This window comes from Haemaphysalis longicornis, unplaced genomic scaffold, assembly GCF_048455015.1.
Source record: "Haemaphysalis longicornis isolate Haplotype H1 unplaced genomic scaffold, Haemaphysalis longicornis Haplotype H1 scaffold_14, whole genome shotgun sequence".
Classification (NCBI taxonomy): Eukaryota; Metazoa; Arthropoda; class Arachnida; order Ixodida; family Ixodidae; genus Haemaphysalis; species Haemaphysalis longicornis.
The window spans coordinates 34,020,899-34,039,658 of record NW_027526245.1 but is presented as its reverse complement, the minus strand read 5'-3'; the positions used below and the strand labels follow the sequence as shown (position 1 = coordinate 34,039,658).

General features: G+C 47.7%; 1 protein-coding gene across 1 annotated transcript in view; it reads left to right on the top strand.

Annotated features, from left to right (window-relative positions):
- The first annotated feature begins 1,955 nt into the window (after positions 1-1,955).
- Positions 1,956-18,760, top strand: part of LOC144164837 (uncharacterized) — a 103,727-nt gene continuing 86,922 nt past the window's right edge. Inside the window, exons 1-4 of the mRNA XM_077695095.1 lie at positions 1,956-2,138; positions 7,164-7,391; positions 9,361-9,394; positions 11,780-12,021. Coding sequence (XP_077551221.1) covers positions 1,956-2,138; positions 7,164-7,391; positions 9,361-9,394; positions 11,780-12,021 — 687 coding nt within the window. The remainder of the gene's footprint in view (positions 2,139-7,163; positions 7,392-9,360; positions 9,395-11,779; positions 12,022-18,760) is intronic.

Sequence of the window (18,760 nt, the reverse complement as noted above, 5' to 3'; positions counted from 1 at the left end):
GGTGAGAATTTTTTCAGGCATTTCGGGGAGAACTTTTTGCTGTTATTACTTCGCTTAAGAGGAGAGCTTTTGGGGGAATTTAGCATAGAATTTCGTGCTGTCCGTTACTCCGCTGCGGAGAGGACCTTGTTCTGGCACTCAGCGGAGTATTTCACGTCATTAAGAACACCCCTGAAAGAGTACGTGTTTAAGCATCCGACGGAGTAATTTATGTCACCCAAGGCTCCGCCACAAAAAGGGGTGTTTTTAGTGTCTAGTGAGGTATTTGATGTTTTTAAGAACCGCGCTGAGCAGGACAGTACCGAAACAGACATTCATTTCATTGTCCCAGTAGGTGCACGTCGAATTCCCGATAGAACAAAATATTTGCGTTCAAAAATACATCGCGTGATACTTAAACATATAGATGGAACGCAAGTGAATACGGCAATAAAGACTAACTCACACCGAGAAATAAATCGCCTTAAACTCAAATCAAATGCCGATTAGTTGAACACACATGAAGCGTGGTTGAAAATATATGCGGCTATCAGCCATGCGGTGGCCTAGTGGGGTTGTGCTACTGAGCCCTAGGATGCCCCGCCACAGCGGCGTTTTTCTGATGAAAGCGAGAAACAAAAGAATCTCGTGTGTCGATATTTTCCCGACGTAAAGAAACCCCAGGCGGCCAAAAACCTTCTATTACGGCGCACCCCATGGTCGTAAAAGCTTGGGCTCCTTGAAACCCCGATATACTTTATATGCAGTTCCAAAAGAAGCCCATCACATCTGCATCTATTATGCTCCCTCATTAGCGCGAATTTCAAAGAAAGTGACTAGACGTTGTAAAGCGGAAGTTAGATCTGTTCCCTCTTTAAACCATGTGGTTTATTTAAAACAGAAGTCACATGGGAAATCACACCATATTTGGCGAGTATCAGTATTACCAAGCTCATAAGAATGACATGAATGACAGTTTTTAAGAATGACATGACTGTGTTCGCGGGCTGCTTAGGCGTATAGTCCTCTGTACACTCCGCAGTACGGAGTAAATGCTATACTGCTGGAGGATTTACCGGAGCGCATGCACCAAATGAAGCTCCCCATCCTGCTTGTTTTCATTTGCTGCGTAGTCTGCTTCATTTTGCGCGTGGTTAGAACTCCGCGCATTGCAAGTGCCGCGCCCGCCGACGAGCTCACGCTTCCATTATTGATGTGACGAAAAAAGAGTGCTCAACAAGAACCAACAAAAGCGCTCGTGTCTGTTTTCGTGGCCTTTGTTTAGCGCTGGCTGTTCTTTCGCCACATGCTGCAGAACCGAATAGCCCGCGTTGATACCTCAGTTAGCTTCCATTATTGTTCCAAGAGCAGATTTCTTGTCGGCGCGAGTTTTCATATGGTTTAACGTTTCACGCACCGAAGGGCAGAGACGAGCCTTACTGGAGGGCTCCAGATTAATGTTTCAGGAAGACTTGCTAGGACGAAATGGTTTGGCTGGGCATTGTGGTTTGGTCCCACGCTTTACTGATTATTCAAAAAGCAAACATACGCGAAAATTTTGTGGGAGATAAGACAACAAACCGCAGTTTTGCGGTGAGAACAAATTTGAAAGATCGACGAATTTCGCGACGTTGTGCATGCTTTCGAGTAACCTGATCGACCTGTTTGATAGTACAAACGTGCCTGGCGAACAGCACGCAACAAACGACGTTTGCAAGTACAGCGCTGCTGGATTGGTCAGCTAGGTGCGTTTCGCGTTTCTCCTTCGCTTTTCCGGCCCTCTCAATCGGCGCGAATCGGCGGTGTCGTTGCAGAGGGGACGCACGCTCTCGAGGCGCTTATCGCGTGTCGCAGCGCCGCCAGCTGCCACTCCGCAGCCAGCGGCGACACCTGAGGCGAAGGCGCCACGGCGTACGAGCGCCCATGCTGCGTTCGAGGCCCTGGCTCGGGCGGCGAACGAGGCGGCCGCCAGGGCCATGATGTTCGCATCCTATCAGCCAGCGCGCACCGTTGCCGTCAGCACTCCGCAGCCGCAGCCGCCGCCACCGCCCGCGCAAGCACGGACTCCGGCGCTGCAGCAAGAGCAAGAGGCGCAGGATCTTCCTGTGGATTACGAGTCGGAGTCCCTGGGCCTGACCGGGCTCCCCGAAAGCACCCTGGTGGGCCAGCCTGCACGCATTTGTCCCCGTACTGTCCGTAGTATGATACTCCCCTTCGAACTGAGCAATCGCGGCAAATGCATTGCTTAATTGTGCGACGGCTGCACACTCTTTGTATCGGCGAGTGGCAGTCTGCTAGTCTCGAGATTAACGGCCCTAGAAAATGGCAGAAAAATTAGGGGAAAAGAAAACAGCATTTTTGCTGCGTAGGCTTGCGTTCACCAGTACTGCAATGTAAACGGTGTAATGCCTTGTACATGTCAGAATTACCTTACTGGGGAAGTTAAGGCCTGTATTCATTTGCAATAATTAAATGTGGATATTGATGAAAATTTCCCATTACAGAAAAAACAGGAATTAGCGCACGTGGGATTCACAGGAAAATATAGTCAATTATTCCAGATCTACTTTGCAGGAAGGTACCAATCTGTCAGAATAAGAAATTTCATGAGCGTAAAATTACTAATTAAAACGGAGTTCCACAGGGCTCCACTATTGGCCCTTCACCTAATATTTATACGAACGATATTAACAATTTCCGTTGACGCTCTTCAAAACGATACAAGCAAAGTGCTTCATTGGATGCTTGAGAACAACATACACGTTAACAAAAACAAAACTTCTATGCATTAGAAGCCCCTATAACCAAGTTCAATTGAACAGAAAAAATATTTTTGCACTTAGAAACCTGTAATGATTATTTTTTTTTCATATTTAGAGTACAGTCAAAGTGTAAAATATCTGGGTTTGTGTATAGACGGTACTTACCTGTTTATTCTAAAAATAAATAACAACGGTTTTCGCCTATGGGAAAATGGCGGCCCATTTGGGCGTGCGAGCCAGCGCATGTTGATCTTGCAACGACGGCGCCACCTGGGGTATGCAGAGCGAAACGGACGTATGGGATTCACGGTAGGAAAGAGCCAAATGATGTAGCAGACGATCATAAAATCTCTTTCATCCCTAGTTTACCATGATCACAACTATTTGCATAACAGCTGATACCAATCATAATAAGATATTCCGGCGGTTCATCGTTGCCAATAAACGCATAGAGTTTCATACTAATATATACTAGAGGGAAATCTGGCGCCACTGTCTAGGGGAGCCGCGCTTCAGCGAGCGTGCCGTCATGTACCGAGCAGGAACGTTCCACTTGTCCTTGGCATGGCTTGCGAACAGGCTGAAAAGTTGGCTTTGGCTGCAAAAATGCAACAATATTGCTGCAGAAAGTTAATCGAATTTGTTCTGTTATTGTAAAATTGGAGCTCCAGAAAGATTTACTTGTCAGGGATTATTTAGAAGCTTCATGGAAGATGAGGAAAAAAACAATGTTACCCCTTTTGGCTTCAAGACAAAAAGAAGCCATGCGGCTAACCAAGCCAAGGAGGCGAGGAACGTCGCTAGCTGCTATGGCGCCGCCCACGGCGGCCCGCGAATGCAGCGCCAGATGTCCCTCTAGTATACAGTGTGTTGCGACGATAACTGGAACACTTTAAAAAAATTTCCTGAGCGATCCGCCGCTCTGTTCACGCTCAAACTTCACACAAAGGTCGCATTTTGTGGTCTATTTTGTTTGACACCGGGAACAACAACGGTACTTACCTGTTTATTCTGAAAATAAATAAAAACGATTTTCGCCTATGGTAAAATGGCGGCGATTTGGACGTGCGAGCCCGAAAACCGGGTTTTCTGATCGTCTGTTAGCTCATTTCTAGGTGCATTTACTGATCGTCTGCTGCACCTTGGCTCGGTACGTGAATCCCAAACATGCGTTTCACTCTGCAGGTGGTTCCGTCGTTCCAACATCAACTTGCGCTGGCTCGCACGTCCAAATCAGCGGCCATTTTCCCATAGGCGAAAATCGTTTTTATTTATTTTCAGAATAAACAGGTAAGTACCGTTGTTGTTCCCGGTGTCAAAAACAATAGACCACAAAATGCGACCTTTGTGTGAAGTTTGAGCGCGAACAGAGCGGCGGATCGCTCAGGAAAAATTTTTAAAGTGTTCCAATTATCGTCGCAGCACCCTGTATATTAGTATGAAACTCAGAGTTACTGGATATAGACAGTTGCGAAACTCCCCATAGGCCCCATGTATCGAAAGCCGGTCTTCGGTTGCCCCCATGCGCCGGGGCAAGCACGGGGCAAGTTGACTAGCCTGTCGTCTGTCGGCAGGACGTTGAAGCAGTACTCAAGTGATTGCGGCTGCTGCCGTAAGTCATAAAAAGAAAAGCCGCAAAAACACAAGTACGTTTTACGTAATTATTGTATTTTAATTTAAAAAGCAATCTTTATTTTACAGAATAATTTTGTATAATAATAGCTTAGCGAAGTTCCGTTTTTATCTCCTAGGTGCCGCGCGCGTCGACTTGCCCCTAAGCTTCCACGGAGTGGGGGGGCTAGCGCCGCCCGGATTCTGAAGCGGAGTTTCGCAACTGTCTATATTGAGTAACTCTGTATGAAACTCTATGAATAAACGTTCGATTTGTTTCCTCACCTGCTTTCACATTTTCTGATCGTCTGCTGGTTCATTTGGCTTCTTCGTCTGCCCCATTTGGCTTCTTCCTGCCGTGGACGGAGCGTGAATCCCAAACGTCCGTTTCGCACTGCATACCACAGGTGGCGCCATCGTTCCAAGATCTACTTGCACTGGCTGGCACGTCTAAATCGGCCGCCATTTGTACATAGACGAAAATCGGTATTTATTTTTATAATAAAAAAGTAGCCACCGTCATTTTTCCCGACATCAACGAAAATAGACCACAAAATGCAACCTTCGTGTGAAGTTTGAGCGCGAACAGAGCGGCGGTTCGCTCAGAAAACTTTTTGAAATTGTTCCACTATCTATCACTGACACCCTGTATTTCTTTTCTAATTTTTTTTCCTATCGCGCATATTGTCAGGAATTTTCGGTTACCCTTTCTTTGGTTTTATGCCTAGTTCATTCTTTAAACAAAAAAAATGCCTACTTTGTTTGCTTGCAGCTATGCGTTATGTTTTCTGGTCGTAGTGCCGCATACATTGATATGCGTTTATTGTGTCTTACGCCGCTGGATATTGTCGTGGTATTGGTATTGCGTAATCTGTTTAGCCATTGCTGTTCTTGCTGCTGCTTTTGTTTTACTCGCAGCATTTTTTAAATGATGCAATGGTGTTTGAGTGCATACTTGATGTATTTTGCATTCTTTATTTATTTCTTATTTTCCTTTTTTGCGTTTTCGCACGTTCGCTGCACCTCTGATCTGCCTGCCCACTCACAACCGCCGCGTGGTTAGTGGTGACAGTAAATGTATCATGCACTTAAACACTGCCCAAAGCTTTATTATTATTATTATTGTTGTTGGTGATGTTGTTGTTGTTGTTAATATTATTATAACCAGAAACCAAACACGCAAACACACCCAAAACAATGTGATGTCGGTTTATACGGCTATTGGTAGCTAACTTTGGCAATTTCTCTCCTGGTATGTAGATCTGCCGGCCATCGTTCAGCGTGGAAAATTAGGAACCACAAAAAATCTCAAGATAAAGCAACTGATACACCAACGTTCACACAATCCCGCTTTGAGAGTATAAAATCGTGGTCACTGACCAAGTCAAAAGGAAAAAAAATTTTTTTTGACGTTTCGGAGCCCATACACAACTTGCCAAATTTCACTTTGAACAACCAAAGCATCCAATGTTTCCCTGGGCAATGCAAATTTCCGGTACATGTGCGTGTATAGACGCGTCAGCATGCATCAAAGTCTAAGCGCTAGTCGCGAATTAGCCGCACTCACTGGCGAAGAGCGAAATAGGGGGCCACCTTTTTTAAACACAGTCGCACGTAAACGCGGGGAATTCGTTGCTTGCCTCGGCTTCCAGGCGAACTGTTGTGGCTTTACTTTGCATTTTAACAGTACTGGAGAAGCAGGCGCAATGGCCTTACGATCCGCTCGCTCGGTATCGTTCCGCTCCTCGAAAACTTCCCGTGGATGAAGACATTTTGTTGAATGTAAACTGGTATTAACTAGAACCCCAGTGTACTATAGCCAAGCAAGGCTGCACATTAAAACAGGTTTCTTCTTTTTAGATTCTTACGACGCATTCAAAGAAAAGCAGCGTGGACTCCGCATTGGGCAACTTTACTTACACCTTAAAGGGTCTAGAGACAGGTTGGGGGTGAAATTGGCGTTCTTCTTGTACTGACGCTGTTCGCATTACATACATTCATAAGTTACAGCGTCAGAAGATCACCGTAAGAAAGCACTTTACAAGTCAGTGTGCTTCGTACGTAGGCCAGAGAAGTGCTGAAGCTCCTTGACCAAATCTGACGGCTGTGCATTAGAGTTTAGAGTTTATTTACGATAGTTTGAAGATTCGCGTGTTGTTCCCTTCTAACAACTGATCCTGCACGGTCGCTGCTTGTCCGTACGAGGGTCATTATGTTGGTTTGACTGGCTACACTTCCATTTCTAGGAATTAAATGCTTGCCCTTCTTTATGGTATAAATTCGAAGCAGAAAACAAGACACAAAACGTAGGTAATTAAAATGAGAGCCTGTCTTAATTATTTTTATTTTGTGTACGGTCCTTCGCACCGAAATTATGCCATGAATGCGTACGAACTTGCCCAACCTATTACACCATTGCGTTTTGTAGTAATTTTGAGTGCTGCATTTTTTTCTTTGTTTAATAATTTCGCAGGTACCTGAACCGCCTGCTAGAAATGATTGTGACGGGCTACATCATAAACATTGAGGAAATCACAAAATCTTCATTTGTCTTCAAGTATTCCGGACGCGCTACTGATGTATTGGGTTTGGATACTGTAGATTGTCCATTTATCTATTGCTCAGGGTTTGCATCTTTGACTTGGCATCCTGCATATTTGACTTGTCCTCCTGTTCCACTCGTTGATTCTTTTGTTCCTGTAAACGACGTTCTCATCTTGCAACGTGTCGGTGAGAATAAGTTTCCCACGGGTGCACACATGAAATGGTGGCAGCTGCCCTTAAAGGCGGCTTTCCCCCCGGTGTTCGCAGACCACCAGCTCCATGCACAGCCGCGCCGCGTGCATCCTGACGGGGTTGCTGTCGGTCGCGTTCATCACGCTGGTCATCCCGCTGGCAATATTCGTGATTCCCTACTGGACCATCTTTGGGGCCAAGACCACCACGGGCACCAGCACCACTGACACCACAACGAGCGCGCTGCACACTACCAGCACTGCCCAACTACCAACATACCTACCGTTTACCACAAGCACCCAGGTAGGTTGGGTACGGTAGCAGCAGAAGATGTGGCCGCGTAAAAAAAAACCTGTCAATAACACACTTCCTAACGTAAGAAAGGAAAAAATGGGGCCTGCAGCTCATCATTTTGAATTGAGCTAGGTGTTTTACGGCGAGAAAGTGGAGAAGTAGAAGCGTTCCGTCGACAACTTGAAAATTTCTATAGCAAACGCTGCAAGTGTGGCATTTTGTGAAAGAACCGACGTTGTTAGTGCGGGTGCCATCGGGCCAAGAAAATCTCCGCCGCTGTATAAGGGAAATGAAAAATTTCCCCGCATTTCCCCGAGGGGAAGAATGTGAAAGTGCGAATGCACGAGTTGAATTTGCGCGGTTCGGTAATGTTCGCGAAAGAGAGTTCACACACACACACACAACTACAAAGAAAGAGAGATGCATTTATTCACAGACACCTATTTGTGTTGTCGTTGTACTTGATTGCTAGAGCGGATCTCAGCTTTGAAATTTCGTGTCAGTACTCCTTTAAGCGGGTGCATTAGCCCTTCTCACGCCCGATTCCTGGCCAATCCCCCACGTGGGTATGTGCCATGTCAGCGGCCAGGCAGCGCGCGCCCATCTCCCCCCGTTGCCAAGGAAGACGAGGAGCGCGCGCACCCGCAGCTGTTGCTATGTGGACGGACGGCGGTCGCCGGAATTCAGGGTCGCTTATAAAGTGCATTCGCACTTACAAAAAAAAACACACGTGTTCCGTATTTCAACCCCGGTCTCCGCAGTAGCTGCCCAATGCGCTACCACTGCTCTCTCTGCGTCCGTTACCAGTGGAGGAACAAACGTTGTTGTCGTTGCTTCTCTCTTCGTGGCGCGTACCCACTTGAGAGATGGGCCCAAAACCTGGAGCTTCGAGGGACCAATCTGCCCGCTTCATAAAACTCCCCGAAAGTACGAATTGGGAACGTAGGTGTTGTACAATAGTGTGCGTCGCGCGACATCTGCGCTTGATGGCACGTGACTAGGAGAGTTGCACGCCAGCGAGTCATAACCCTGCTTCTAGGGAAGCTGTGGAGTGTGCCAGTATGCTTGCTGACGTAAGACCAAGAAACAGGAGCGACAAGGTACACGGGATCACGGTAAGCAGTAAAGACGCCGGTCGAACTAATTTTCGGCAACAAAAAACAAAAACAAACGACAAAAGAGAACCAACACAATATAGCACTCAAGAATCTATTATATTAAGTATAGCCGCGCTAACGCCTCGAAAGCACGTAAGCAAACCAGGGTACCCGACATAGTATTTTCGTACAAAATGGCGTTGCAGCAGCAGACTTTCTGAAGCAGTAAGGACTTTTTGGTTAAGTTTATTTGATACGTATGGACGCCAAGTTTGCGGATACGCCGCAAGAAAACAAACTGAATATCATCAACGCGGTGAGGGAAATGATGTGTGCACGGGATATATGGTGACCGTTTCTTTGGCGCACGCCGATATTGAAGTCGTCCGCAGGTAGCACTGGTTCCTTGACTAGGCAAATTCGCTGGTCCGTTCGTTCAGTGGGGCGGGGCAAAGCGTCCATGGCCCCTCTGAATACCTGATAACGCCGACAAATTTGCGACGACTTTTCTGAAAAATATAATGAATCGCTGCAGTGGTGTCACCGCTGCGAGCTTTGCCTTCTGACAAGATGGCGGGGGTACTGTGTCTGACATCAAACTTAAGTCATGAACATATGTTTCTCTGCTCAGTATCTGTATGAAACTTCCCCTCCCACCATCATACTGTAAGACCCCTATTTCCGCCCGCAAAAATTTCCGCAGATTTCCAGATCTGCAAAATTAGCGACCTTTTGCGGCACGCGAAAGTTCTGCTTTTTTGCAGTAAATTACCATCCAAGCACCAACTACGTTCCCCCGCCACAGGCGGTTACCGGGTGAAGGGTCTGCCGTGGCTGTGATCTGCATTCGTGTGCCTTGGTGGCGCCCTCCGGTGAAACAGAACAAGCGAGTCTCCAGTCCGGCGCTCGGCCCGCGTACGGGCGCCAACGCTCGGGAAGTCGCTCGATTGATTGTAGGGTTCATTGCGCCGACGCAGCGCAGGCTATGAGGCGCGTCGTAGTGTAGGGCTCCGGATTATATTTGACAACCTGGAGATCTTTAATGTGCGCCGAAATCTCGTACACACAGGCGTTTTTGCTTTTCTCCATCAAAAAAGCTGCCTCCGCGGCCGGGAATCGAAGCCGTCGTCGCTCAGCAGGCGTTGCTCAGCAGCCCAGCGGGCGTTGCTCAGCAGCCCAACGCCTTATCCACTAAGCCACCGCGTAGGGTGATTGGGAAGTCGATCCGGCTTGTGCGAGAAATCTGCCCTATGGAATGGGAGCATCAACTAAATGCATTTTTTTTAAGTGCGATGCACTTCTTAAGCGACCCTGAACCTGCGTCCACCGGCGATGTCCGCATAGCATACCCACGTGGGGGATTGGCCAGGAATCTCCTCGTCTTCCTTTGCAAGGGGGGGGGGAGATGGGGATTGGCCAGGAATCTCCTCGTCTTCCTTGGCAACGGGGGGAGATGGGCGCGCGCTGCCTGGCCGCTGACATGGCACATACCCACGTGGGGGATTGGCCAGGAATCGGGCGTGAGAAGGGCTAATGCGCCCGCTTAAAGGAGTACTGACACGAAATTTCAAAGCTGAGATCCGCTCTAGCAATCAATTGGCGATGTCCGCATTGCATACCCACGTGGGGGATTGGCCAGACATCTCCTCGTCTTCCTTGGCAACGGGGGGAGATGGGCGCGCGCTGCCTGGCCCCTGACATGGCACATACCCACGTGGGGGATTGGCCAGGAATCGGGCGTGAGAAGGGCTAATGCACCCGCTTAAAGGAGTACTGACACGAAATTTCAAAGCTGAGATCCGCTCTAGCAATCAAGTACAACGACAACACAAATAGGTGTCTGTGAATAAATGCATCTTTATTTCTTTGTAGTTGTGTGTGTGTGTGTGATCTCTCTTTCGCGAACATTACCGAACCGCGCAAATTCAACTCGTGCATTCGCACTTTCCATTCTTCCCCTCGGGGAAATGCGGGGAATTTTTTGTTATGCCGCGGTAAATTTTGAGGGCGCCAAATATAGGGGGGGGGGGGGTGAAGCTCTGGTGAGAGGTGGGGTCTCTTGAAGCGAGACCGTGTGTACGCGTAAACTTGCGGTGAAATGGTGCGGCTGCATCGAGGCGTTGCAAACGTACAGTAGAATGTCCCAACATCTCCTTTTAGTAGCAGAAAAAAATATTAGCGATAGCCCGGACGTTGGACGCTCAATTTGGTTGCTCCTGTGAGAAAAGAGTGACACCACAAAGCTCTGTTATAGGATTCTGACGGTTACGCAACACCAGTCCGTGTACAGGACCTGTGAAAGAAATTCATACATGTTTCACCGCGCTGTTGAAGAATTTTTGGTATTTCCATGCTTCCGCATATTCTTCCAAGCTACCTTGACACACCATCTTATAAAATTAGCCATGTGTTCTTTATTGCTAACCGAAAAACGTTTTTTCAAAAAAGATAAAACGAATTTTAAAAACTTCCAGGTATATAGCGTTAAAAGCACTACCAGGTTTGCTGTCGTATATGCTTGTATACATCTATGTAAAATATATTCAAAACACCTGTTGTGAGAAACACTCAGCAAAAGCACAAATATAACCTCATTGTTTTTGGATTTGAATGCACTGGTTTAGTCGCGCCTGAGGTGTACTGAGTTAAATATTTGTAGCATTGGTCACCAATGCTAATTCCTATAGTGACGATGATCCAGAACAATGCGGTAATAACTGCTTGTTTTCTGCCATCTGCAGTATTATAGCCTGTCAAAAAACTGGAATAAACTGGAGGATTGATTTTTCACCATTAGATGCTGGCGAAAAGCGTCGTCAATGACAGCAATAGAGAAAAGTTGGCCTATGGTACCACTATGTAAAGTATTACGCTGCATGTTAGAGCGAACTAAGACATACCATTACGATTTAAATGAATTGCAATCCGGGAACACACTTACTTACAGGAGCTGATGTCTCAAGCATACGTGGTATCTTATTGTCCATAATAGATACCAGGCTGTGCATCACACTACGTTCTCTGTGTTAATGCACCTGTTACCACCCCGGTATGGACGAGATGCTCGGTTCAACAAATAATTGTCCTGTTGTCGAAAGTATACACCCCTCGAGTCCGATACACTGCCTGAATTACTTTTACCGCTGTTTATTGAGTGGCGAGTAATTTAAACTGATTCTACACAGCTCAAATTATCGACAACAAGGCCCTTGTATAGGTGAAGGTTCGCGGCTGAAATGTTCACGCCTCAAATTTGAAGCGATTGTTCTTCAGCCTTGCGCGTCCACCTTGCCATCACAGCCGAGTTGGTCGTCGAGTTCGTGGTCGAGTACGCGGACGACGACGACGACGCTCGTCCCCTTCCAAAACCTTCTGCACGAGTATTTCCCGGACCCGGTCGGCAGCCTGAGTCCAACAAACGTGTGCTTCCTGGAACCGAGGGTAACGCCCCCCCTGGCACCGAGAGTGGCACCCGGCGCGACGTTCATCCGCAACGAATCGCAACTGCAGCACCGCAAGCTGTTCTGCTTCTTCGACACACAGTGAGAAAGGCGATTTCTGCATGCATATGCCGGCACTAGCCATTCAGACTCTCGCAGTTTTCTCTGTCGTCTAATGCCCGGCCGCTTGATGACCTCTCTTTCTTCGAGTGGCCGTGCTTAATGTATTGGACATGCGGGCGGTCAAGTGCTCTTCTGCAGCAATGATAGAGTCAGCCAATAAGATAATAAAATTGCGATGTGAAAGCCTGGACTGACCATTTCAGACGAAATGAAACATCATGAAATTCAGTGTGGACCTGAGTGCTGCTATAAATAACTAAATAATCATATCAATCAATGTCGTTCACGCCTAATTTAAGAACAGGTGAGTATTTTTTCACTCAAAAGTACATTGAAGTGAAAAAAGTTGCGAGAAAAAGTCTGCAAGAAGCGGCTTACGGAGCCCTCGCGAAGTCCAGCAGTGACCGGCATTTGTATTAACAAAGTAAAATGAAAATTTCATAAAATCCGGTAAATGTCGGCACGACAGGTGTACATAACGGGGCAAAGTACAAAATATGCATATAGATGAACTGAGAACGGCAAAACTGCAAAGCTAATAAACGGAACAAGTTTCGTGGAGTTCCCATTTCCTGTGAGCATTGACAACTAACATGCGAAAAAAAAAAACATGTCGTGTTCTTAGAAGTAAAGGAACGCCTTATTATCTAGAAAAAGGTTTAAATTATATTCATTTTTAGCATTGAAATGTCGATTTTATTCCGGAACAGGAAGCGCCCCTCGCACGCACCACTGTCTTTTCTCCCGATTTTGGGAACCACGCGGACAGTGCAGAAGGTCGCATACACACTGAATCTTGCTTCAGCCGGACCTGTTAATTTCCTGTTTTTAAATTTTACTCGCCGCGGTGGCTCAGTGGCTAGGATGTTACGCTGCTGAGCACGAGGTCGCAGGTTCGATTCCCGGCCGCGGCGGCCGCTTTTCTGATGGAGGCGAAAAGCAAAAACGCCCGTGTGTACGAGATTTCGGCGCACGTTAAAGATCCCCAGGTGGTCAAAATTAATCTGGAGCCCTCCACTACGGCGCGCCTCATCGCCTGCGTTGCGTCGGCGCGTTAAACCCTTCAATCAATCAATCAATCAATCAATCAATCAATCAATCAATCAATGTTTTTAAATTTTGTTCTCCTAGCTTGCGTAAGCCAGTTTTACTGCGACGCAGTATATGTCTAACCCCCCCAGTTTTCATTCCGGTGACGCCGATTTAGTCGGGGAGTCTCGGGGACGTTTCCTCGTAACCCCAAACATCTATCACAATGATTTATCCCCTCGCCACCACCGACGCGCCTTTTACAAGTCGCGCAACCGGGTGACAGAGGCGGTAGCGTCGTTATCACATGATTGCGGAAAATCAACAGAAGTGCCAAACGACCGAACTTAGGTGTAATGCGGCGCATCTTTAAGGCTTCAAAGGTGCGGCAATGTCGGACGACGTCTGATGCCGAGTCCAACTTTTCACGGCCTATCAGAAAGTTGTAGCCGTCCTCGGGGATGCCTTTAAACAGATGTCCAACCTCACCTTCCGCTGTCATTCGCGGGTCGATGACGTTACAAAGCTTTAGCACCTTTCCTATATAGGTTCTGCACGTGTCTACAGGGATTTGCGCTGGCGGCAGGAGCGTCTGTCCCGCACGCTTCTTCTTTGCTGCGGAGTCTCCAAAGCAGCGCGAGATGTCTTCCACAAAGCGATCCCACGTTGTGAGCGTGTCTTCGTTATTCTCATACCAAGTTACTGCAGTCTTATCTAAGGAGAACACGACGTTCGCGAGTTGAGCAGCAGCATCCCAGTGATCGTACCGGCTTACCCGTTTGTAGTGGTTTAACCACTTGTCGACGTCCTCAGACGTGTTGCCAGAGAATGTGCGAGGCTGTTGCTCAGGACGCCAGCTGACTATGGGTGCTTGCACGGTCGTACCGGTTTCAGGCATCCTAGGAGGCAGAGGTTGCAGACCTGCGACGCTTCGGCTACGACGAAAATTCTGGAGGTCCGCCGTGGGGTACCCCACACCTCACCAAACTGTTATGAGACGGATTTATTTGCCAGAGGCACAGGGTATTTGGCCAGGGACACAGAAATGTCAAAGCGGTTCCAAGGGGATCGACGTTGAGCCGGGGCTCAGCCTCGTTCTCTACCTTATCCAAATCCGGGGCTGATGCATGCATGGTTGTAACTCCTGACGTGTAATATTGACGTGACAATATGTGAAACGTCATCAAAGAAGAGTTGTTACGCTAATGTAGAACAGACCAAATGAGGTATGTTCGCCATCAGGGAGTGAAACATTGCACCAAACTGATTCGCAACCGTTGGCACGAGCCAGAGGGGCATTGGGAAAACTTTTATCCACTAGAAAAAAAACGCCCCCACTGTGCGAATTGCGATCGCAACGGTGGACATCAAATGAAGATTGAAAAACTTCAGAATTATTGAAGGTATCGTCAAGCCAAGACTCCGTGCCGATGATAATATCTGTCTCAACTGCAGCGATTAATGCTGTCAGTGAATCGTTATTTTTAATTCTCGGGCAGTTTACAAGTAAAACTTTTAATTTTGTCTGATGGTTTGGGGCATTGCGGCCCGAGGTAGTTAAGGCACACACGGTGGTATCAGGTGGTATCAGTGGTATCAGACTGCGCCGGAGACATCTAGTGATAACGCATGGTTTGAGACCGGTAGGATGTGAGCATGCGCGACCCGAATCAGCGCGATGGCTGGTTTGCTCTTGTCGCTGTGCCCGCCGCCTTGGCTTCCGTACCAGCTTTCCACGTGAGAAGCGCTGCCTGCGATACCGTGCAGGGAAACAATAAAGGACATTAGCGATTGTTAGTAAATGGTTGGCTTCGTTCAACTACATGCAACGCTTGATTTTCCTGGCGTCCTACGCAGTTTAGAGCGCTGTTTTTTTTTGTATGCGACAAAAGAAACAAAAATCACAGAAAACAAATCGCTGACGCTGTTCTTCAGTGACTAGATAGCGGTCTATGATTGCTTCCGCAGTGCATTAAGTAGTGTAGTGTTACCCCGTCAGCAGTGGCGTGGAAAACCGGGCGCAGAACCTGGATGGCGGTGCACGCGGTACTCAAGCAGCGTATTTGAAGAACGGCAGGGCAATGGACAGCTTTGCGCCATAGCTAATGCAGACGAAAGACTCACACAGCGCGCGCTAAGACGGGTAATTTCCCCTTTTGTTTCCCGGCCCGGAAAAACAGGCCTCCAGCGCTTATCACGGTCAAAGAAGGTGCGGAAACCAAGGCGATGGGCATAGAGTAGAGGGACACAGCCATCGCGCTGATATGGGCCACGCATTCTCACTTTGTACCGGTCTCAAACCAGGCGTTATCACTAGGTGTTTCCCGCGCAGTCCGGAGCACGCCGCTCTAGCGTTATAGACAAGCCTTTTGCCGACCTTACGTACGCCCACCTTGGAGTAGTTTCTTAAAACGCAGCTGAAATTTACCATCGTGCTGCTGCCTGGAAAAATCCAGAAGCTTCCGTCGTGCATGCCGGACTGAAGCCCAGAAGCCGAGAAATCTTCGCGAACCGAAAAATCTATCATTTATTTTAGCACCTTATGCTAAGATTAAATCTTTATCTTTAAATGGGCCGAACTTTGCAACCATCGGTCGATTTTTATTTGGTTGGAAACTACCGATTCTGTGCGCCCTTTCCGATTGACATTTGTAAATCGTATGTTCAGAGACTGCACGTACAAGCCAAAAACGGCGTCCTCCAATTCAGCCCATGTCACTGGCTATCTGTAAACCCCAAGAATAAAAGGTTTCTCCTGCGCAATCGGTTCTCAGCTTCATCAGCACTCTGCAGTCGCTTTTAGCAACGCTGAGTCTTGAGTTAGAGCGGAGGCGTTGCTCTGCGGGTTTGCTAAAGACGAGGGGTTACCTTGGGAATTGATTTTTTTTTCCTGTTCAAGGACGTCACCCTTTTCTCTGTGTTGTTCAGCTTAGATTCAATGCCGCTTTTCCATTCCCGCAAGTCTGTTCGTAGCACCAGTTGGGCTTGCTCAATGCGTTGTATTGCTTCTAGAAGGACAGAACTTTCAATGGGTTCTGTTTGCGTGGAATTTTCAGCGATGCTATCAGTCCCTGGGTTGGTATCGATATCTCCAGATAGCAACAGAATCAGGTTCATGGTAATAGCCTGATAAGCACAAAGCAAGCAGTTGGGAACAACATTTCTGAACAGATAGCAAGTGTCAGTGGGACACAACACCGCTACAATGCAGCGATCGAAGCGGCGAAAGCACAGAGTTTTGGAAGTGATTAACCTGGGTTACAAGCAGCCGGAGTACATGTTCAATGCGGTTAATCGAATAGATTTAGGAGAAATCCCCAAGGTGGAGTAAGTTTCTGCGAAGGAATGTTTGACATCCGACTGACGAGGCCATTACTTCGAGTTGTTGATCAATTCGTTCTGGCGCTACATACCACTAGACTCCTTGTTAGCTCACTTGGTAAAGCGACTGCTCCGGTTAAGCGGTTGTCCCGGGTTCGAATCCTGGACCAGGACGCATTTTAATTCAACTGCGAAGTTTCTGAGGAAGCTGTATAGCCTTCCGAATGGCTGCAAGCAGGTCTATGTCAAACGTTCAATGCGGTGTCGAACCCCACTGGTAGGTGCGTTGAAGGCTCCTTATGTAGTCGTACCGATGCTGTCCCCGGCTGCCATCCGAACTCCGCAGCATCGCCTAGATTTGCCTGAGCGAATCCTTCAGAGTGTAGGAATTTGTGGTCATCGGCAGGGCTGGGGCAGTGCCATTGCTCGCCGGCAGGGATGTCCTCAGTTGTTACTGGTCTGTCGATAGCCGTGGATGGGCGGTGTGATCAGGCAACAAGGAGCACCTGAGTTACAAGCAGCCGTCAGTAGTACATGTTCAGTGCGGTGTCGAGCCCGAGGGTGTCTCACGTGCTACCCGAAACACCGAATGAATTGAGGTCACTAAGGATTCCGTAACGCCAAGCGGTGTCACAGGCCTTCTCGATGTAGAAAAACCACATAAGGGAAACCTGTTTACGTACGAAGGCACCTTTGCCATGCGATTGAAGTGCCATGAGTAGGTCGTCCGTGGAGCGCCCTGGCCTGAAGCCTGCGTGGGAGCTCTCGAGAAGACCATTGTGCTCAAGAAAGTACAAAAAGTTGTTGATCATCTCGTGAAGCTTGCACAGGCAGTTGCTCAGTGCAGTGGGTCGATAGCCACCGGGAGAGGAAGGGTTCTTCTTCACTTTCAGGAAAGCTACAACTATGGCCTCCCTCCAAGGCTTTGGAATGCGCCCCGACACCCATATCTTGTTTTATAGGTATGGGTGTTGGGGTTTTAGAGAGGTTTTATAGATGGAGGAGTGTTTCAAGAGTGTCTGCGTGTAAGTGCTGCATCCTTGTATCTCCGATGTTGTCTCGGCCAGGAGCTAATGGTTTACACGTGCTCCGAGCAACCCTCTCCTTGTGAAGTGAAAACTCAGAGTTATAAGAAGTGGTTGACTTCCAGTTATCAAGTAAAGACTTCTTTTCGCCCGATTGTTTATTTCATGAAGGTGTTTGTGTAGAGTGCAGAGAAGGACACGTGCTGGAAGTGTTCTGCAAGGGTGTTAGCCTTGTCTTTGAGTGCGTCCCATGTTTCGCTGAGCAGATGCATGCTGCGTGTTGGTCCTTTCAGTTTCCGTATTCGTGTCCATGCCTGTGTGAGTGCCATATTGATGTTATGAATGGCGCACACGTTTGCTTAATGCATTTGCCCTTTTGAATAAATGAAAGGAGGTTACCTGACGTGGGAGCCGACAAAGGATACCCAAGGACGTTTTCTGGGCCTCTCGCGCCCGCCTACAGTCCTCATTCCACCACGGCCTCTTCGATCTACTTGCGCGCGCCACCCGAGGCGTGGGGAATAGACTTTTCGACTGCGTCAAATGTGCGCCGTGAGGTGCTGGGTTGCCTCTTCAACGTGTAGTTGTGTTGTGGACGTAAAGTGTAGTTTTGATGCCAGTGCATTCCAGTTTCCTTTTGCTTCATTGAACCTGTTGTGAGCAGATGGACTGCTTGGGCCTTTACCAATACACGTCAGGGAGGTGGAGAAGTGGTCACTACCATATGGTTCTTTCCCACGCCCCACTAAAACAAGGAAAGAGAACTGCGGAAGCAATAACCAAGTCAAGACATGATTATGCGTTCTTTCCTGCTTTTCTTGAAAAGGCATGCTCCCGAGGATGTTCGAAACTTCACTATCAAGCGATCTCGGGCATCCGGACCGGGAAAGTCCCAAAGAGGGTTATGCGCATTCAGGTCGCCTATGAGAAAGAAAAGCTCGGGTAGCGGTGGTACAAGGCCCTCTAAATCTGAACCGGAGAGTTAGAAATGAGGAGGAATGTACACAGAGCATAATGTTATATGCCTATAAAGAGTATCGTTCGAATGGAAACAGCATGAAGGATAGTCTATAGTTGGATAGTGTGGCACCCCAAAGATTTTCGGCCCAATGATGGCCACACCACCTGAGGATGTACGGCCACCAAACCTGTCCTTCCTAAATGCCATGAAATTATTCAAGAAATTTGTGTGCTCCGAGCTTGTGTTTCTTGGAGACGTACCACACTTCGCTGATTGGAAATAAAGAACTCATAGACATCATAAGATTTTTAAGGACGCCTCTGCAGTTCAATTGGATGATATTTTCTATTTGCATTCTAATCATTTAAGAGCTACTGGGGTG